This window comes from Octopus bimaculoides, chromosome 28 (assembly GCF_046866305.1).
Source record: "Octopus bimaculoides isolate indiv1 chromosome 28, ASM4686630v1, whole genome shotgun sequence".
Lineage (NCBI taxonomy): Eukaryota > Metazoa > Mollusca > Cephalopoda > Octopoda > Octopodidae > Octopus > Octopus bimaculoides.
Window position 1 is genome coordinate 6,371,832 of NC_142955.1, and position 23,480 is coordinate 6,395,311.

Genomic DNA, 23,480 nt, shown 5'->3' on the forward strand with positions numbered 1-23,480 from the left:
TATGTTTCGAGTCGCTTCGGCTGTAGAGTTTCCTTTTTTGTACTAATGAAGCATTATGTGCCTCAAATGCTCTTTGGATACTTCCATGTTAGAAAGGGCTTTAATTAAAGAAATTTTAATTCTATTATTCTGTAAAATAATATCTAATTAGTTTAAATGTACACAAATGTATAAAAATAATTTTTAATTCCATTAGACATTCTAAAATGCTATTAAATTTCATTCAATTTTAAAAATAGTAAAATCAGACAAAACTTATGGGATGACCTGATATCCATGATAGATCGCTGACCATGACATTCAAATTTTTTTTCTCCGTGTTTTTCTCCTTGTTTTTCTCTGTATTCTTTCTGTTGAAAAGTGTAGCTCGAAACGTTAAAGACTTTCTGTATTCCTGAGCATCAAACTAATACATCCTTTTGTTGTTTACACCACCTGTCCTCGTCTGTTGTTGTTTTTTTCGTAAATTCTCCGATATATATATATATATATATATATATATATAATACACGCACACACACACACACACACACACACACACACACACACATATATATATATATATATATATATATATATATATATATTACTCCAGTATGTAGAAAAGGAGTAGGTAGTAACTCTATAAGATGTACCCAGTGCAAGCTATGGGCACATAAGAGGTGCAGCAATATCAAAGGCAGGTTAACTAGGAAGTTAGTTTTTGTATGTGGCAGATGTTCAGATGCAATAACCACTGTAAACAAACAGGAAACAACTTCTGTCTCATTCCAGGGAGAAAAACTAGAGGTAGTTGATAGCTTCCACTATCTGGGTGACCAAGTTAGTAGTAGGGGTGGGTGCGCTGAAAGTGTAGCTGCTAGAATAAGAATAGCCTGGGCAAAGTTCAGAGAGCTCTTACCTCTGCTGGCGACAAAGGGACTCTCACTCAGAGTAAAAGCAGACTGTATGATGCATGTGTACGAACAGCCATGCTACATGGCAGTGAAATATGGGCTGTGACTGCTGAGGACATGTGTAAGCTCACAAGGAATGAAGCCAGTATGCACCGCTGGATGTGTAATGTCAGTGTGCATACCCGACAGAGTGTAAGTATCTTGAGAGAAAAGCTGAACATAAGAAGCATCAGTTGTGGTGTGCAAGAGAGACGATTGCGTTGGTTTGGACATGTGGTGAGAATGAATGAGGATAGCTGCGTGAAAAAGTGCCACACCCTAACAGTTGAGGGAACCCGTGGAAGAGGTAGGCCCAGGAAGACCTGGGCTGAGGTGGTGAGGCAAGACCTTTGAACATTGGGCCTCACCGAGGCAATGACTACTGACCGAGGCCTTTGGAAATGTGCTGTACGTGAGAAGACCCGGCAAGCCAAGTGAGACCTAAATCCAAGGCCTCTGCCAGGGGTGTAGCCAGCCCACTCATGCGTACCTTTCCTACATTGGACACTAAACTCCGCTTGCGAAGACTTGTTGAAGCAAGTGAAATCGAACTAAATTCGACGACTGGCACCCGTGCCAACGTCGTCTCCTTCATTGGACACGAAACTCAGCTTGCGAAGACTTATTGGGGCAAGCGAATAGCGAAATCGGGATAGCACCTGTGCCCAGCGTCGCCTTTCTGGCACTTGTGCCTGTGACATGTGTAAGGATTTTCGAGCGAGATTGTTGCCAGTGCCCCTGGACTGGCTCTTGTGCGGGTGGCACATAAAATACACCATTTTGAGCGTGGCCGTTGCCAGTACCGCCTAACTGGCCTTCGTAGGATTTTCGAGCGAGATCGTTGCCAGTGCCCCAGGATTGGCTCCTGTGCGGGTGGCACATAAAATACACCATTTTGAGCATAACCGTTGCCAGTACCGCCTGACTGGCCTTCGTGCGGGTGACACATAAAAGCACCCACTACACTCTCTGAGTGGTTGGCGTTAGGAAGGGCATCCAGCTGTAGAAACTCTCCCAAATCAGATTGGAGGCTGGTGTTGCCATCCGGTTTCACCAGTCCTCAGTCAAATCGTCCAACCCATGCTAGCATGGAAAGCGGACGTTAAACGCTGATGATGATGATGATATATATATTTTACATATATTTATATACATACATATATATATATATATATATATATATATATATATATATACTAGCAGAAATACCTGGCATTGCCTGGGTTAAAGAGGATAATGAAATCTAAAAATGCCGTCTAGACTATGCAACCCTCAACTGTTAGTAGCTACGATACCATATTTCTACATTAATAACTCTCCAATCCATGCCAGCATGGAACATAGACATTAAGTGGAATGCCAGTCTCTCATCTGGGAAGGCCTTGAAATCAATGTTACCAATTGGGGACTATGTGTGTCGCAGTGATAATAAAAAGACTCAAAGGAGGTCTGCAACGAAATAATTTTACTCAACACTTTGCAAGTGAATCAGTGGAGGCAAAGATGCGTCTCATTTACTTGACAATTTATGCACCACATTGCAGAAATCACAATGTAAGTATATCTGAAAGGGTAGTCTTACACTGTTGTACCGTTGAATTACAAATAATGCTCATCTGTTATGTTCGGGTTAAAATTTCATCAACATCAAAAATATATGAATTTTCATGGGAGTTATGGCCGTTATGCATAGAATATAATTTCCAAATTTCATAAAGTTCCATTCAGTACTTTTGACGTAGTTTTGGATAAGAAAACAAATGACTAATGTGTGTGTTTGTGTGCATGTGTATGTGTGTGATGGGTGTATATATGTATAGATATCTGTATGCATGTATATATATGTATATATGTGTACATATTACATGTACATCTATATATATATACATCTACACATATGTATACATATACATGTATGCATATACATCTATATCTATATATATATCTATACATATACGTGTACATATACATCTATATGTATACATATACATCTCTCTCTCTCTCTTTCTCTCTTTCTCCCTTTCTCTCTCTCTGAAAGTATCTGTCATTACAGTATCGAAATGTGATTGTTTCAGTTAGTGGAATAGTTTCATTTTTAAAGTGAAAGTATTTGACATGAGTGTTTTTGTTTCACTTTTGACACGTAATACTTAAATAGTGGAGGAGATATTATGTTGCCGTGGGCTCGAACTCTGCAAGAAGTTAAAAATTTTTTTTGACTAAAACACAACTGGAACCCTAAGTAAGGCATCTGTAAAATTTGAATGAAATTGGTTGCATAGTTCTCGAGTTTTAGGGATTCACACACACACACACACACACACTCACACACACACACAGACAGACAGACATTCTCATTTTTATATATATAGATAGATATACACATATATATATTTAATTATATGTATTTATTTTCTCTTAGTTAACAATTAACTCTGATAAAATAAATTGGTTAATAGTTACCAGGGTAGCAAAGTTCACAAAATAACTTTGGTGTAACTCCTGTTTATGAGGTAGAAACTCCCTGTTAATTTGAGGTATTTTGAATAAATATAAGATTAAATAAATGGAGTTATACACGTGTTAAATAATTTCTTCTATTTCCGACATATGTTTTGAAGATTACATTTGGTTCATTCGAAAGGAATGAATGATGTTGCGAAAGATGTAATCTTCTCTTCTGGGAAATACATAAAAATCAACTCAACCATAGGAGGTTTCTACGGGACAACTTGTTGAGAGCCACCAACCAGATCTGTGGATGGTGCAAAGTCCCCTCTTGGCCCAAGGTAAAGTGGTGGTGGAACAATGTGGTTGACAGTGCTCTTAGACAAAAGAAACAGGCTTGGAAGGACTGGTAGAATGTTGGTAGCAGGGAATTGTATCAGACTGCCTGAAAGGAAGCTAAGAGACAGGTTTATTTAGTCAGAGGGGAAGCAGATAAGAAAAGATTTGCCAATGTTCTGCGCCGTGAGGACCAAAGACTTGAAGTATTTCATGTTGCAAGACAGTGTGTGAGAGAGAATCGTGATGTCGTAGGAGAGAAATGTGTCCGCATGGATGATGGTTCACTTGCACTAAACCAGGCTGCAAAGAGAGAGGTTTGGAGACGCCACTACGAAAGATTGCTCAATAAGGAGAATGAATGGGAGGAAGAGAGTCTGCCACATGTCGACCCAACAGAGGGACCAGCTATCCGAGTTGACAGTACCATGGTAGATAAAGCAATTAAGAGTATGAAGACAGGGAAAGCCCCCGGCCCATCAGGAATCACTGCAGAGATGCTCAAAATATCTGGCAGTGTCAGCTATAGCCTAGTCACCCATATAGTTAACCAGGTGACACATGAAGGAGTCATACCCAATGACTGGTGTAGCAGCACCATAGTCAACTGCTACAAAGGTAAAGGTGTCGCTTTAGATACAAATAATTACTGAGGTGTCAAGTTGTTGGATCAGGTAATGAAAGTAACGGAGAGGGTCATAGCCCAACTAATTAGGGAGAGGGTCAGTTTAGATGAGATGCTGTTTTGGTTTGTGCCAAGGGAAAGCACCACTGATGCTATATTTCTGGTAAGACAGCTTCAGGAGAAATACCTAGCCAAAGATAAACCTCTGTACCTGGCTTTCATTGACATGGAGAAAGCCTTTGACAGGGTCCCCCGATCCCTTATCTGGTGGTCAATGCGGAAACTAGGGATAGATGATTGGTTAGTGAGAGCTGTGCGAGCCATGTACAGGGACGCTGTCAGTAAGGTGAGGGTTGGTAACGAGTACAGTGAAGAATTCTGGGTAGAGGTAAGGGTCCACCAAGGTTCAGTCCTCAGCCCCCTCCTATTTTTCATAGTCCTCCAGGCAATAACAGAGGAATTCAAGACAGGATGCCCCTGGGAGCTCCTCTATGCTGATGACCTTGCTCTTATTGCTGAGTCACTTTCAGAACTAGAGGAGAAGTTTCAGGTGCGGAAGCAAGGATTAGAATTGAAGCGCCTTTGAGTCAACCTAGCTAAAACCAAAGTCCTAATAAGTAGAAAGGCAGACAAACCCCAAACCCCTTCAGGTAGATGGCCCTGCTCAATCTGTAGAAAAGGCATGAGTAGAAACTCCATAAGATGTACCCAGTGTAAGGTATGGACACATAAGAAGTGCAGCAATATCAAAGGAAGGCTAACTAGGAAGATAGTTTTTGTATGTGCCAGATGCTCAGGAGCAATAAACACTGAAAATGTGCAGAGAACAACTTCTGCCACATTCCAGGGAGAAAAACTAGAGGTAGTTGAAATCGAAATCGAATTCAATGACAGCACCGCATGACTAGCATTCGTGCTAGTGGAGCGCTAAGAGCACCATCTGAGCGTGATCATCACCAGGGCCGCTGACTGGCCCCTGTGCCGGTGGGATGTAAAAATCACCGCCTTGCTGGCACTTGTGCCGGTGGTACGTGGAAAACAACATTCGAGCAAAGTCATCGCCTGTGCCGCTGGACTGGCTCCTGTGCAGGTGACACTTAAAAACACCATGTGAGCATGGCCGTTGCCAGTACCGCCTGAATTGCCCTCATGCCAGTGGCACGTAAAAGCACCCACTACACTCTCGGAGTGGTTGGTGTTAGGAATGATGATGATTATGTTGATATAAAAGAATATACCTTTAGTTACCTTTAGTTCATATAAGAGATATCTACCATTATATATAATTTGAACATTGATTTTTTTTCTAACATTTACTTCCACCAGATATATCTATTTCCATGCCCTTAAACTTTTATTTTAATTCACATATTGCTCTATATTTCTCATTCATTAGTTTTCTGCTTATTTCTTTCCTTTACCCCCCCCCCCCTCTTTCTACAGGTTACCTTTGATGTTATATCCTCTAACAGTTTAAAAAAAAAATTTAATAGCATTCCGTTCATCATTATACACATCCATCACATTCTGTTAAAATGCCTTATTGATGAGTTTGGATTCTTTCTTTCTTTCCCTGATGAGAAAATTACATTGTTTTACACCATTTTATTCCTTTGGAATATTACCAATGTTGTCTTCGAAACATATGTTGGAAGTAAAAGAATTTGAATAACACCTGCATTTAACTACTGAACATACCCTTTCAGTAGAACCCCCTGCACTGATAGGAACTGTATCGTATGTAGATTTAGCCCACAAACGAACTGCAAAACCAGAAATGTGGTCTATAGTATAAGATGTACAGAGGGACGATGCAGAAATAAGACAATGACATATGTAGGCGAAACAGCAAGGAGCATAGGGGAGCGGGCAAACGAACATTGGAGGGAACTTAAGGAAGGGAAGAACTCATCAGTTCTGTACCAGCAAGCTGAGCAAGAACATAGAAACATAGAGGCTCAATCAACAACATAGAAATTAAAATCTTATCGACACATAGCAGTGATGCAGCACTTAGACAAATTACTGAAGCTACACACATAATAGAAGAGAAACCTAGCCTGAATAGGAAACTAGAATGGAACACTAACACACACCACTAACAAACCACAAACCACAGCATGTGACAACATGTTACCCATAAACCAATAATAATATGAACAAAGTATAATACAATACATAGATAAACAAATGGAATTAAATACTACATACGTTAACAAAATTTAATTAAACACAAAAAAACACAAAAAAAAACACACACACACACACATGAACAAATAAATAAATAAAAACAAATACAAACGAGCACGTATTAACAGAGTATATAGGTGATACAGACACTCCCCATACACACATGCACTTACAAAAGACACAGACACATTGAAAGACACGCATGCGTAGACACATACAATAGGAATACAAAATACAAAGTGGCTGATATTTAGCAAGGTGAGACACACATAAGAAGGAAGGAAACAAAGGACCACTGATGAGGTCACAGAGGTGTGACGAAAGAACTCTGGCCGAAATAAGATTAAGATTAATGTAATATAAAGCTGAAGCAAATTAACACCAAATATACAGTGCGTGTGTTTTTATTGGCTAAACTGGCAATATGACCATCCCCAAGTACAACAACATCTGTTTCAACACACGATTTCACATCAAAAATCTTGCAAAACAAATATATATATACATATATATATGTACATATATATATATACATATATATATATATATATATATATATATATATATATATATATACAAGAATAAGGGCAGGGAATCGTCAATTAATAATAGAATTAATAATTAACAATTTTGCCAAGTAGTTCAGTATGAAAAAACCTTTATCGGTAAAACCATTTATCATCATAAATATACAGGGATTAGCATTGAGTTGCTTCTCCAACATACTGAAAATTTAGAAATAGCAGTCAAAGAACTACTGATTCTAAACTACAAATTTTTCTCTAAAACGGATGGCGATATTTATGGCACACATAGAACAAAAATTTGTAGTTTAGAATCAGTAGTTCTTTGACTGCTATTTCTAAATTTTCAGTATGTTGGAGAAGCAACTCAATGCTAATCCCTGTATATTTATATATATATATATATATATATATATATATATATATATATATGTATATATATATATATATATATATATATATATATATATATGTATATATATATATATATATATATATATATATATATATATATATATATATATATATATATATATATATATATATATATATATATATATATATATATATGTATATATATATATGTATATATATATATATGTATATATATATATGTATATATATATATATATATATATATATATGTATATATATATATATATATATATATATATATATATATATATATATATATATATATATATGTATATATATATATGTATATATATACTTGTTTTGCAAGATTTTTGATGTGAAATCGTGTGTTGAAACAGATGTTGTTGTACTTGGGGATGGTCATATTGCCAGTTTAGCCTTTATATATATATATATTTATATTTATATATTTATATATTTGATCCTTTATATTGAACACTTAATATTTCATCTACATTCAATACTTTCTTTCATGGTGCCATCCATTTTTATGTTATTTTATTTTATATTGTATATTGTATATCATATTATATATTGTATATTCCATATTCTATACCCCACATTAGTTCTGCAGGAATATAAATAAAACATAAAAAACAGACAGTGTTGGAACTCTTTTAAGCAAAATAATATATTCCTCTATACACAATCATACAAAAAACCCACCTTTTTTGTATTTATTTTTACTCGCATATATATATATATATATATATATATATATATGTATATATATATATATATATGTGTGTGTGTGTGTGTGTATAAAAGGGACCACTAAGTGGACCGCTAATGTGCTAGAAGAAGATCACTTAAAAATTCTCAATGAAAATTCAGTGGAGCAAAAACAGGCGGGTGAGACTAGTGAAAAATTATAAATACCTATTTGAAAATTGGTTATGAAACACGTGTAATCTTTTTATTATATTTATCTTATGATATTTACTTTACTTTACATTATACTCATTTATTGTGCTTTTAATTATTAATTTTTCTATATGTGATAGTGGATTTTCATCGATGAGTTCTTGAAAATTGGTTATTTTCCCTAAAACTATATATATTTTATATATACTTTATCTATAAGGCTCAATTTAATTTTAATTTTTTATAAATTGATTTTAATTGAGTTTTTTACCTGTAATTTTGGATTTTGTCCCTAATAATATTATTATTATATATATATATATATATATATATATATATATATATATATATATATATATATATATATATATATATATATTGTTGTTGTTGGCACTCTGTCGCTTATGATGATGTGGGTTCCAGTTGATCCGATCAACGGAACAGCCTGCTCGTGAAATTAACGTGCAAGTGGCTGAGCACTCCACAGATATGTGTACCCTCAACGTAGTTCTTGGGGATATTCAGCATGACACAGTGTGACAAGGCTGACATGGCTGACCCTTTGAATTACAAGCACAACAGAAACAGGAAGTAAGAGTGAGAGAAAGTTGTGGTGGAAGAGTACAGCAGGGTTCACCACCATCCCCTGCCAGAGCCTTGGGGAGCTTTAGGTGTTTTTGCTCAATAAACACTCACAACACCCAGTCTGGGAATCGAAACCGCGATCCTATGACCGCGAGTCTGCTGCCCTAACCACTGGGCCATTGCGCCTCCACTATATATATATATATGTGTGTGTGTGTATGTGTGTGTGTGTGTGTATATATATGTATGTATACATACATACATACATACATATATATATATATATATATATATATATATATATACATATACTTACATATATTACATATATATATATATATATATATTATTACAATTAAAAGGGTAAAGGTTTATCAATTTATTAATTTATTAATAAATCAACAATTAATAATTTTTACCAAGCCCTTCGGTATGTAAACACCATTATCGGTGGAGAACTTATTTAAAAGTTCTTATACATTTATAAACATAATTAAGGGATCAGCAAACAGTTGCTTCACCACATACCGAAGTTCAGAATGATTAACTTCGACTGGTTAGTTTTCATTGTTTTTTCTTCTTGTTTTGCCTTTGTGAGTTACAAGTAATGCTATCTGTTGGAGTCTCAGCTTTTTAGCTGCTATTTCTGAACTTCGGTATGTGGTGAAGCAACTGTTTGCTGATCCCTTAATTATGTTTATATATATATGTAAGTATATATATATATATATATATATATATATATATATATATAATTAATGTAATAGGGTAAAAAATTTGATATTAATTAATATCAATTTAATACCAGGAAACCAGCACATTTAAAAAATCAGAAGATTCAGAAAAAATTTTCTGAGATCTCAAAAGGATTATAGTACCTGTGTATATAAAAAGACCACTAAGTGGACAGCTAATGTGCTAGAAGAAGATCACTTAAAAATTCTCAATGAAATTCATTTGGTACTTATTGTTGGTTGAGATATATATCTAATTATTGTTCTACTTACGATCTGACGAGTAGCTATATTTTTGAATAGAACTTATTTTCGATAATTTCAATTGATTTTAATCGATTTAAATTTCTTTTCTATTTGAAAATTGGTTATGAAACACGTGTAATCTTTTTATTATATTTATCTTATGATATTTACTTTACTTTACATTATACTCATCTATTGTGCTTTTAATTATTAATTTTTCTATATGTGATAGTGGATTTTCATCGATGAGTTCTTGAAAATTGGTTATTTTCCCTAAAACTATATATATATATATAAATACATGTGGTTCTGAAGCTACTTAACTATCTGACTATGTCTGCTCACATATACACTGTCTAAATTCTTTTAAAAAAAGACAAGTTGATGCTTGTGACTAGCTGGCTGGAGCCTCTTTGGTAAACATAGGTTTGTTCTCTCTTCTCCACTTTCTATTTCATTAGGGATGGCCCAGCCATTAAACAGAAGCAAAAAAGAAAAGAAAACAACTCACTTGACTTTGGAGCATCAATGAGAAGGAAGATGACAAGAAGGAAAGAGACAATCCATATGATGGAGAGGATGAAGATTATGACAACTGGTTTCATGGTAAACTGCCATCCAAGACTGTTCATTATCTCAGCATCATTCACAATATTTTTCATAATGTTTGTGAATTCGTTGTGGCTCACCTGGAAAAAAGGAAAGAGAGAAAAATAACAACAGTTATACAAGAAAATAGTTGTGGTAGTAGTAGAAGTAATAGTAGTAACAGCAACAGCAGTTCTGGTAATACTGGTGGAATGCAAATTACCTATATGCATGATATATGTATGATATATATATATATATATATATATTTATAACATGTGTAACATCTATGTGATAATGGAGAATGTTCCTCATCACTTAGCTGGAATTATATAACTTTTACCAAAAGAAAGCAATTAATAAATTCTCAACTGTCTAGAATTTTTTTTTAAATTCCAATTTTAATATATTTTTATCATAATGGGTATTTTAATTTTTTTTTTTTAAACTAAATGATTAATTTTGATTTGCTGCTTGAGTTTTTTAAACTCTTAAACTGCAAGGTAGTTTTACTGCATTTACTGCCTCGCTGTCTTATGGTTTTCTCTCAACTCAGGGAAGAGGGGAGGCAGGTATACATCTACATTGTCACTAGTCCTGTGAGTGATTGAAGCCAAATCTTTCTCATATTCTACCCCTACCATCTCAAACACTTAAAAATGCATGCACATGTTTTTGTGTCTCACTGTCTGAAAACTGGTATTGGTTTGTGCTTAGCAGTTAGGCAAAAAGAGACTGATATAATAAATACAAGATTTAAAATAAATACTGTGATAGATTTGATTAACAAATATTCTTCAAGGTAATGCTCTAGAAGACCTAAAATCAAGTGATCAATTCAAATAAAAGACTAAAATGTTCAAGATAAACTCATGCTTAATATATTTCCTTCGGTAAGATATGAACCAATGTGTACTACAGCATGGAATGAAAATTCTTCCACTCTAAAGATGGAATAGTCAGCTATGTTATGGAAAGCTTATCTTTGTTTGCTGAGGAATGCACCATATGCACAGCTATTCTAGAAACAACTGCAAGAGACAATCTGCACACCTTCTCACTCCTTTATTTACATGACACATTCTACTCCAAAATCTCTATTGTAACAATTCCACAATTATGTTTAAATTATAAATTTCATGCTCTAAACTGACACCAACTGTTTGCCTCTTCATTCTTTCTTTCTACTGTACAGGGCCCATAAGATATTTGAGGACAGATTTATGTTTATAAAAAAAAAAAAACAGATATATAATAACAGATAATAACTTTATCAAAAAATGCTATGAGGATAAAAATAAACCTTCTTTTCTATAACGTTATTCAATAAAGCCACCTTTGGCTTCAACAACTGCTTCTATATGAGATCTAAAACATCTACATGCTCAAATCAAGTGGTCCTCATTCATTTTGTACATTACTCTGACTATGGCAGCTTTCAAAGAATCTTTGGTGTTATGGACCTCTCTCTCAACAACGCTCCATATGTAATAATCCAATAGATTGAGATCTGGGGAATTAGGAGGCCAAATGTTAAGGGTTATGTGATCATGAAGATTTTCAGCCCTCCATTCCAGTGTTACAAGAGCCATGTGTGACTGCATTCTTACTGAAACACATATGGCCTTCCATTGCATACACTGTCTATCCAGGGCTTAACAATTGTTTCCAGGACCTCAATGTAGGTGGCAGAGTTAACTCTAAAGCCTTGTGGAAAGAAGTAGGGAGGCATCACATGTCCTTCATTGTTGACAACCCCCAAAACCGTGACAGTTGCAGGAAATTTTGTATGCATAACACTTGGAATTTCAGAAGGGTCTGCACATAACCATCTGTCATTTCTTCAGTTAACTTTTTGATCTTGATTGATGTTTTTCTCGTTTGAGAAAAACCAAATCAAATCTTCTGCTGGATTTTTCAGTTTGTTTAAGGGCCTTTCAGATCTGATGTAGTGATTTTCTTTTGCTTTTTCTGACAAATTGACCTTTCCTCATCCTATAAGACTTGATGGCATGTAAAAAGCACCATCCGAATGTGGTCTATACCAGTCCAACCACTCACACCCCCGAGTGGCTCCTGTGCTGGTGGTACATAAAGAGCACCATCTGAACATGGTTGATGCCAGTGCCATCTGACTGGCTCCCGTGTTGGTGGCATGTAAGAAGCATCCACTACATTCTCGGAGTGGTTGGCATTAGGAAGGGCATCCAGCTGTAGAAAACCTGCCAGATCAGATTGGAACCTGGTACAGCTTACTGTCTTGCCAGTCCCTAGTCAAACCATTTAATCCATGCCAGCATGGAAAGCAGACATTAAACTATCATGATGATGATCATCATCTGATGTCTTTGTGGACAACATTTCTGACTGTTCCTTCTGACACATGGAGATCTTTTACAATTAACCTCATAGACTTTCTGGGATTATAATCAATGGTCTGTTGAACTTGCTGGATAAATTCAGGTGTTCTGATGATTTCAGAACATTGAGAATGCTTTTTTGCTTTGATACAGGTGATACATTTCCATCTTCAGTCATTAGCTCTTTATAAACTTTGTAGACGAAAGATCTGGCAATGTTTAAGAAACTCAAGATATTTCTAAATCACAATGCTCACAATAACCACAATAACAGCATGCCTCTTCATTTCTTGAGTAAGCTCAAAGTCTGCCATTATTATTTTCTGAAACAGAGATTATACAGAGTTAGCAAAAAATGTAGCAATTACCCAGAAAAAGTATATCCTCAAATACCTTATGCACTTTGTATATATACATACATATATTTAATTTAACTCCTAGACTTCTTTAATTGGAAATATCAAAATAATAGTAATCTGTTCAATGCTTGAAGAAAATTGTGAATATGAATGCATTGTCTGAAAGGGTATTGATAATACTTTCTGTATTAAAGAAAAAATGACAACTGTACTTCTTGGCAGTTTATAGGAGAAAGTTTTTACAACATTTCTTGTAGACTTGCATTCCTTCAATACTTTAACATTTCGTTCTTTATTCCCCAGCTTAAAGCTACATATAGCTGGCCATACTAGAATAATGGTTTCTCTAGATAAATTAGGACATTCTGCATGGTATATCCATGTACTTTACGGGGAAGAGCTGAAAAGTCCTTGGCTTTGGGTAAAGGAAAATATAGGAGGATCAGTTAATTATGATTTTATTTAACATATTTCCCTCTCAAATTCACACACTTATTGCAACGGTCTTCTAGTTTTTCTATGCCCTGTAAAAAAAACTTGGAAGGTTGGCCTCCAGACAGGCCTTTCATGATACCTTAAAGCCAGGAACTTTTCAGCTCCCCTCGTATGTACAATCATTGTAAAACATGGCTGTATTGGGAGATAGATCTGCTGAACAGGTACATCATCATGAGAAGTATTGACTTTAATTCTAGGAATCATGACATTGTCATTTTTTAATGCACCAACATTGATCTTTGCTATGATTAGATTCTTGTGCATTTCTTGTACAATCATCCATGTTTCATTGCAAAGCTTTGAATCATCTTAGATTCTCATTGAAATTATGAGGGATCATCTCTTCAATTTCAGTTTATGCAGTGGTGATCTGGCTTGTTCAAGTTAACCAAGGAATTCTGAAGGAAAGTGTGTGGTATTAGCTCATTCACTCATGGCATTGAATGAACAGAATTCTTTCATTGTTCCTGGGAAACAACTAAAAGCTTGTTGATGAATTGGTAGTAGTATTAGAGCATCAGAAAAACATTGCTTTGTGGTATTTCTTACTGTTCTGGGTTCAAATCTAATCAACATTGATTTAGGCACAGGTGTGGCTATATGGTAAGAAGCTTGCTTCCTAACCACATGATTCCAGGTTTAGTCCCATTGTGTGGTACTTTGGGTAAGTGTCTTCTACTATAGCCTCAGGCTGACCAAAGTTTTGTGAGTGGATTTGGCAGATGGAAACTGAAACAAGCCTGTTGTGTGTGTGTGTGTGTGTGTGTGTGTGTGTGTGTGTGTGTGTGTGATTGTGTCTGTGTTTGTCGCCCACCACCACTTGACAACTGGTGTTGGTGTGTTTACATTCCTGTAACTTAGCAGTTTGACAAAAGGGGATGATAAAAGAAGCATCAGGCTTAGCAAAAACTTTAAGTATTAGGGTCAATTCATTCAATAAAAATTCTTCAAGGCAATGCACCAGTATGGCCTTAGTCTAATGACTAAAACAAGTAAAAGATGAAAGATAAAAGATTAGCTCATTCACCCATGGTACTGAATGAACAGAATTCTTTCTTTATTTTTGGGATCAACTAATACATGCTGAATTGATTTTACTCATTTCATTCTGATGAAACAAGATATAATTCCTAGAAAACAATTCCACAGGATTGTTGAATTTTAGATAGATGAAATCAATGTAATAATAATGCATTAGAGAAATCGAAACAAAGCAACACAAACTTAATAAGAGTTTAAAAAATTAGAATAATGAAAATTTGAACTGTAAATAATATGTAAAGAAAGATATAACTCTCTAAAACATGAAATGATACATAATCTATGCAAAATAAATAACGCTATTTTTTCTATCACCTTTTTCTGTCATATTACTCTAGATTTCTTCCCACCTAATAATGTAAGAAAGAAAGAAACAAATGAACAGCACTTGTAGAAATGAGAAGGAATGTGTGTGGGAAAGAGAAAGAAGAGGGAGGGTGGGAGATTAATAGAAAAAGCAAAAGAAACTGAAACAGAGATGAAGAAATGTATACCACAACACACAACACTTGCCATCTCACAAACACAAGTATACACTTACACACATACACTATACACACTGATTCAACACTTACATTAATTCCATGACAGCTGAGAGGTGTCGGAACAGTTCCATCATAGTCAAAGACTAGAGTTGCCTTCCACTGGCCATTAATTCGGCCAGTGATTGTTGCTATCAACTGACCATTTGACAAATCTGTAAAAATACAAGAATATTTACATTTTAGTGAGATGAAAACAAAACCCAGCAAAAGGCAGAAGAACTGAGAAGAGTGAAAAGTCATAGAAAAATGGTTAGACAGGACTCATTAGCCTTGGTTGACAGTCTGTCTAAGAGAAGGAACAGCCTGATTTAAAAACTGGGGTAGATAGAATCCCTTAGTCACCTTGGTAACAACCTGTCAGTGGCCAACTTTGTGATGAAGGCAAATGAGGCATGACTCAATAGCCAGATTCCAAGTAATGGTTGGATATGGATATGGGGCCCATACATGTCATGAGGATATGGGGCTGACCAATGCCATGATAAGAACCATAGACATCATATAAATGACAAATGTTCATGGTTCCCAACACTCAAAAAATGAGAATGGGGATAGTCTCAACTTATGGGTAGTAAGAGCTCGTCAGTCTTGGTTGGCAATCTTTCTAGAGATAAAAATTCTATTGATAAAAATACTGGGCTGGTAGCTAACCTGAAAACACAAACCTCAATATTAAGTGAAAATGTCCAATACAAATATAATGAATAATGGTGTTAATTAGGCTGGAACTAACAGTGAAAGTCTTTTGCCCATGCTGGTGCCCTGTGGCTGTACAGCACAGGCCTGGTCATCATCCAGAGACTACTGAAACTCAAGGTCAAAGGCAGAGAAAATGATGAGACAAGGAGGTGAACCAAACTGTAATTGAGTACTGGAGCAGAAGTGAATCCAATCAAAGGGGATCTTTAAAATGCAGGAAATTAAAATGGGATGAAATAGAACTCTTTGAGATAAGTGAACAATGCTTAACTGATCAGGCAAGAGTAATAAGAAAAGATGGGTAGTTAACAGGCATAGAAATTGAAGAAATAAAAAGGGAAGTAGAAAACAATGATAGCATTGCACCAGGAGAGAGCATACCTATTGAGGACAAAGAAATGAATGGTGGCAGAGAAAATGAAGGGCAAGGTATAAATGCATTGTCAACAAAGGAAGCAGAAGTAATGGGAAGGGCCATATTGCAAGGATATGAGGATGATCAACAACACATAGTGAGGACAATGTATCGATATATAAGAGAAAACCAGGATCAAATACCTCCCAGTCTGAAATATGTAGACAGGTGTAAGCTAAAAGCAGAAACCAAAAGTATAGATTTTGTTCCTTGACTATTTCAGATGGGAAATATAATTGAAGCCACAAGATTGTCTGAGTTGCAGCAAAGGTTGCCATGGAAAGAGTTGGATACAAAAGAACAGAACATAACGAAAAGATCCATATTAGCATAGACAGATTTGTGAGAAACAAACAAAATTTAAAAAGGGATTTGGGACAAGATGATAGATCTTAACCCCTTGACAACGGTTTTTATCAAGCAACTAGATTGCATCAATGGTAATTGTCTTGGCTGAGATCAGCAATTAGAGTGTGACAATGGTTTGGTGAATATTTACGTCAACTGCTTTAACCAGTTTACGGCAAATGTGAGTTCATGACATACATGTCAACTATATACAAGAAAAGTTTTTTGCACCATTTCACAAATTTTCTCACCGATCTGTGTGTCATCGCCAGCTGTGTGAAACAACAACACTCAGTTTCATTATGGCATTACCATCCACATCTTGTTCCCTAGTGTCCTTCATGCTTGCAGAATGCACTGTGGATAACATGTAGGTGATTTTCTTGTCCCATCACACTACAGCGAGAATGCCACTATCAGTGCAGCGATACACTGTTTCCCCCTTTCGAAGTTTTACTTTGTGAAGAATGGGTGGCATTAGTCCTCCTTGCCTGCAGCTGCAGGAAAAGGTCTCTACTGGAAAACCAGTTATCCATATAAATATTGTAGCCTTTGTCAAACAAGTTTTCATTCAGTGGCAACATGACATTAGTTGATGCTACAGTAGATGCTGGAAGATCCAATCTGTCCTGACCAGTGTAGATTTTGTAATTCCACATATACCCACAGGCTCTGCTAGTTGACTGGCATATCTTATATACCTTGATTCCAAAGTGGGCATATTTGGTTGGGTTGTATTGTTTGAATCAGAGCCTTCCCTTGAATTTCCACAATCTCTTGTCTGTACAAATGTCCTGTGAGGGGACATACACCATTCTAAAATTCTCAGCCACTTTGTCAATGATAGGACATATTTTGTGCAGCATGTCATCCAGGTTCTCACCTGAGTTGAAATGTAGATCTGGAAGAAGCAACAAAAATTGATCATGTGGCATTGTTTCCGGAAAGAAAGGCAGAAAAATGGCTGGATTATGATTCCAATGACACTAGAGTCAGTTTCTATATGATGCCCGTCAGTATTAGAAGGACATGCAGAACTTTGATTTTGTCCCCTGTGGGTGGAAACCAATCACTGCCATGCCCGGATCTGACATGCTGGGGATGGTTTTCAGCATAGTCATTTGTTTCATCCATTATATATATGATGATGATGATGATTATATATATATTGAAACATTTCATCCATCAAAATCTTGTGGAATATTCCCAATGGCGAGCTTCCAGGTTCAAAGTTTGCCTTTATGCCAGACATACCAGTAAACCCATGCCATAGAATGGAATTGTCTCTTGCTCACCACATGATATTCTGTTGTCCAGGGCCATTTGCTGCTGCCTGTACCTTTGATTCACTGGAATATTAACATAGCTATTGGAATTGTCTGATTCTAAACTAGGAAAATACTCATTCTCCAAGTCATCATCAGATTGGTGAGGTGGTGGAGTTTGGTGTAGTCTGGCATGATGACTGTAAATTCGACTAAACAAGACACGAAGACAAAACTGACTGAGCCAGAGTGGCAGGAAATGACGACAATGCTGATGGAAGCGGAAGTGGCACAACATGACAAACACAAAAAAGCTGTGATAAATACGGCGAAGCTGGTGTGGTGGAGCGTAATGACGAAGCTGGTGTGGTGGGACATGACCATAAATTATGTGCAGGACCAGAAGATTCAGCTACAGCAGAATCCCTCCGTGCACTGGCAGTATGAGATGATGAACGTAGATTGGTTTTGAGCTGATTGGAAGCCATATTGCTAATGTAGTATAATCACCAAAACTACAGCTTATATGAGAATAAAGCCTACTTCTGGGTTGTAAATATTTATATGAAATATAAATATCAGTTGGCGTATCAGTTGGCAGGTGGACTGGTACTAACTAAGGTGATATGTTCTAAGTTAGGCAGCGTATAAGTAAGTTGTCCGATTTAAAGTACGTTGACCGATTTAAAGCATGTACATTGTGCACGTAAATTTACGTCATGTTTTAAAAGGGTTAAAGAGGGTAAGCACAGAATGAAAGTGTAAAAATACAACTGAAAAGAATACATAGAATAAGAGATAAAGGATATGATGTGGTATTGGAAGAATTGAAACAAAAGTAGTAACAATCAAGGCAAAATTGGAAAGACACAACAATAGAACAAAACAATCCAAGTAGAACAGATTGTTTGAAGGCAATCAGAGAAAACTGTCTTAGGAATTAGATGAGTAATTACATCTAACATTGGTGCCTAATGCAGATGAAAGCAAAGTTTTTGTAGGGGAGGAATCTGGGATCAACCTGTAGAGCTTAATGATAATGTGAAGTGGCTGCATGAAATTGAAAATAGATTAAGAAATATACAAGTTCAAGACAACACAAGAATAATATAGTTCTATATTTAAGAGATGAGGAATTATGTACATTATTTACATGGAGGGTATATCAGCCGAAACGTGTTAACAACAAGATGAGGACAAATATCCGTCAAATGTAAATAATGAACATAAGAATAAATACAGAAAAGATTAAAAAAAAAAGCAGATAAGTAAAATTATAATGGGAAGAGTCCAGGGCTGGACTGTGTCTAAGAATATTGGATGAAGAAGCTGAGAGGGCTCCATGAATGGATAGTAGAAGAGCCGCATAAAGGCTTGCAGTAAGGCTCAGGACCCAGTTGGATGACAAATGGAAAGATATTGTTATGTGTCAAGGAGCTTGAAAAGGGTAACAACGTATCCCCCTTCCAACCAATAATCTGTCTTCTGCTAATGCGAGATGCTTTGGCCAGTGAATTGTATTGATACTTAAAAAAATGTGAGCTGCTACCGAATGAATAAAAAGGGTATTGAAAGAGGAGCTGGAAAATGAAAAGTCAGCAATTAATCGACAAACTAATCATGAGAAACTTCAAGAGAAAGCACGCAAATTTGAGCATGGCATGGATTGATTATTATAAAGCATGTGATATGATACCACACTCTTGGATTACAAGGACTATGGAAATGTATGGAGTAGCAGAAAACATGGGATGCCTTTTTATGAAATGTTGGAGAACTGAAATGACAGCAAGGAATCAGAGACATCTAAGATATCTAACCCAAAGTGATGAAATCCTGCAAGTGGTAGTTAGAGAAGATGGCTTATTGAAAGCAGGAAAAAGAAAAGAACAACATAAGAAGTACAAGAAGGGCATGAAGAAGAACTACTCAACAAGAGGAGTTAGGAGAAGTGAAAATTAGGAAGAACTTTCCAAGGGACAGTGTACCCGTATTAATCTTTATGCTAGGAATGATTCCCTTGAGGGAAATACTGCAAAGTAAGGATATGATCTGGGAAGTGGCATGGAAAAGCTTGATCATCAGCTATTCATGGATGATTTGAAGTTGTTCATAAAAACTGAGGCAGAACTGGACAGTCTAGTCCATTCTGTGCAGATTTTCTCAAATGTTATCAAGATGGAGCATGGACTTTCAAAATGTGCTTTGAAGACAATGAAATGAGAAATGTTTGTCAGAGTAGAAGGTATAGGTATGCCAAATGGTGAAATGATGAAGACAATTGGGTATTAATTGATCCTTTCACCCACACGATTTTCACTAGGAAAAAAAAAAACTTGGATTTTTTGCGTGGAATCAAGTACCCTGACCTCCTAATATGCTGCAAACTCCTTATTTTCATTTGAAAAAAAGTGGGTGGGTGAGAACCCCCCCTCCATATCCTGGAATTATTGGAAATATTTCCTTTTCCATTCAATGAATTTTGGTGGCCTCCTAATATGCTACAAAACCCTTTGGGTCTGGAAAACGGGGTGTGTGAGGTGGAAGCCTCGGAAATTTCACTCCCACCCCCATTGATTTTTTCACCTGCACGATTTTCACTAAGGAAAAAAAAATCAGATTTTTTTTTGCATGGAATCAAGTACCCTGACCTCCTAATATGCTGCAAACCCTTTATTTTTGTTTGGAAAAAAGTGGGTTGGCAAACCGGACCTCCAGCTCATATCCTAGAATCATTGGAAGTTTTTTTTTTTCTTTGCCTGTATTCCGGTGACCTCCTAATATGCTACAAAACACCTTTTTGGACCCGGAAAATGGGGTAGGGTGGAACTCTCGTAAATTTTACCCCCACCCCCATTTTCAAATATTTTTTGCTATTTCTTTCTTGACCCGTAATTTTAGATAACATTTCACAGAAATATGTTTTTGAGAGATTGTGGATTACATTAGATTGAAAATTCAAAGACGTTTGAAATGAATAAGTGAAGATGCAGAGGTTATAGAAGTTAGTGGTAACGAAGTGTGTGGAGAGATAACGAAATTTAAATTCATCTAAAAAAACACGTTTTGCATGTATGGGTGAAATGGAGTAAAAGTATAATATTAACAAAATATCTTTTTCCTACCTCTTAAAATCACTGGATATTATATATATAATAATCCCAAATAGATTTTCCTGGCTTGCCAGTCCTCAGTCAAACTGTCCAACCCATGCCAGAATGGAAAGCAGATGTTAAACGATGATAGTGATGATGATGTATAATGATATATATATAATTATGATAGATTGTTACACCATTCAATGTTTAGGTAAACTTCATCACCCACTCTGTCTGTCTGTCTGTCTGTCTCTCTGTCTGTCTGTCTCTCTGTCTGTCTGTCTCTCTCTCTCCACAAAAATAAAACACATTTCAGCACCAAAAATTGCAAAGTGGAAATCTATTTTTGGTGCCAAAATGTGTTTCATTTTTGTGTGTGGGGAGAGAGAGAGAGAGAGAGAGTGAGTGAGTGGGTGATGAAGTTTACCTAAACATTGAATGGTGTAACAATCTATCATAATTATATATATATCATTATACATCATCATCACTATCATCGTTTAACATCTGCTTTCCATTCTGGCATGGGTTGGACAGTTTGACTGAGGACTGGCAAGTCAGGAAAATCTATTCGGGATTATTATATATATTATATCCAGTGATTTTAAGAAGTAAGAAAAAGATTTTTTTTTTTCTTAGTGGAAATCATGTGGGTGAAAGGATCAAAATTTACTGTCAATTGAACTTGAATCCAGATATAAATACCTGGGAAATATTTGAGGCAGATGGAATTGAGCATGATGATATGAAAGTAAAGACAAAGAAAGAGTATCTGTGGTGACTGCGAAAGATATTGCATTTAAAATTGAAAGCCAGAAACATAATTTCAGCAATAAACTCATGTGCAGTTGCAGTGGTTTGATATAGAGCAAGAATTCTGAAGTGGAAAGAGGATGAGCTAAAGGAGTTGAAAAGGAAAACAAGAAAGCTACTTACCATGCATGGAGCCTATCATCTATGTGCAGATACTGATCACCTATACACGAAGAGAGCAGATAGAGGAAGAGGAGTGATCAATGTGGATGTCTGTGTGCATACTGAAAATGGGACCATGCTGAGATATCTAACTCAAAGTGAGGAAACCCTGCTAGTGGCAGTTAGACTTATTGAAAGTAGGAAAAAAGAAAAGAACAAAAATAAGTACAAAAACATCAAGAAGCACTACCCAACAAGGGATTACACAATTAATTCCATGTAACCACAACTGAAGTTGCTGGAGAACATAGGCGGGACTAGGTAAAGAAAGGAGTGTTTAAAAAGGAGGCCCAAAAGCACAGTACTTGCAGTGTAAGAGCAAGCTGAGGTCACAAATTGGAGTTAGTATTAGAAATGAACAAGTGTCTCTAATGTGCCAAATTTGCAATGGATTTGATGTAACTATTGCTCATACTGTGAATGAACATCTCAGATTTCCCACAACCAGTATAAATTATAGCAGCATGATGAGGTAGCAAAAGTCCTGTATTGGAAACTGTGTGAAAAGTTGGGGTTAGAGAGAGGTATGACCACAAATCACAGAGAGTGACTGAGTTGTGGAATTTCCAATTCAAACAGACCAGGTACTTGAGCACAACAAACCAGACCTAGTGGTGGTGGACAAAGTAAACCCCAAGTGCTCTTCAATTGATGTTGTATGTCAGTTTCAGTTACAGATAGTTAAGAAGGAAGGCAAGAAAGTTGATATATACAATCCAGTTAAATACAAGATAGCCTGACTGTGGAAGAAGTAAAAGGTGAAGATAGTGCTAGTTATTGTTGGGGCTCAAAGATATTGAGAGGAACATAAAGAAAATGAGAATAGAGTAACTGGTAGAGTTGCTTAAAAAGTTTGCCTCTTTGGCACAAGCGGAATTAACTCATACAGTAAATACCCAATAAAAGGAACAAACTCCACAGCATGTACCATAAAAGTTTGATACTCAACAGAACACAGCCTGCACTGCACAAACAACATACAGTAACAACAGAAAACTCAAACCAAATCCCATAACAAAATATACTGATGCAATACAATATTCTCCAAAGGAAAAAAAATGCAGCACACACCTCACCAGCACAAAAGTGCAGCAAGTGATGCAATAGAAAGTTAATCAAAACTATCAGATGTTGAATAATAATAATGATAATAGTGGTGATGATGGTGATGAACGTTACCTTACTTCAGTTTATGTGAGACAAAAGTTTGATTAGAAATTCTAATTGTAACAGTGACAATGAGGTTGGAACTTTAAAGGAAGGTTTCTCACACAGCAGTGGTTCAGTAAAAATGCAGACTGACCACAGCTGTTTTCCTAAAATAGCATCAGCAGATAATAGAGTAAAGAGGAAATGGACCAGCGAAG

At 36.1% G+C, this 23,480-nt stretch overlaps 1 protein-coding gene across 3 annotated transcripts in view; it reads right to left on the bottom strand.

Moving 5' to 3' along the window:
* Positions 1-23,480, bottom strand: part of LOC106868371 (uncharacterized) — a 192,797-nt gene that overhangs the window by 68,339 nt on the left and 100,978 nt on the right. For all 3 annotated transcript variants that reach the window (XM_052977663.2, XM_052977662.2, XM_052977661.2), the window contains exons 4-5: positions 15,344-15,465; positions 10,434-10,611 (exon numbers count right to left, since the gene is read on the bottom strand). In XM_052977663.2, the coding sequence (XP_052833623.1) occupies positions 10,434-10,611; positions 15,344-15,465 (300 nt within the window). The remainder of the gene's footprint in view (positions 1-10,433; positions 10,612-15,343; positions 15,466-23,480) is intronic.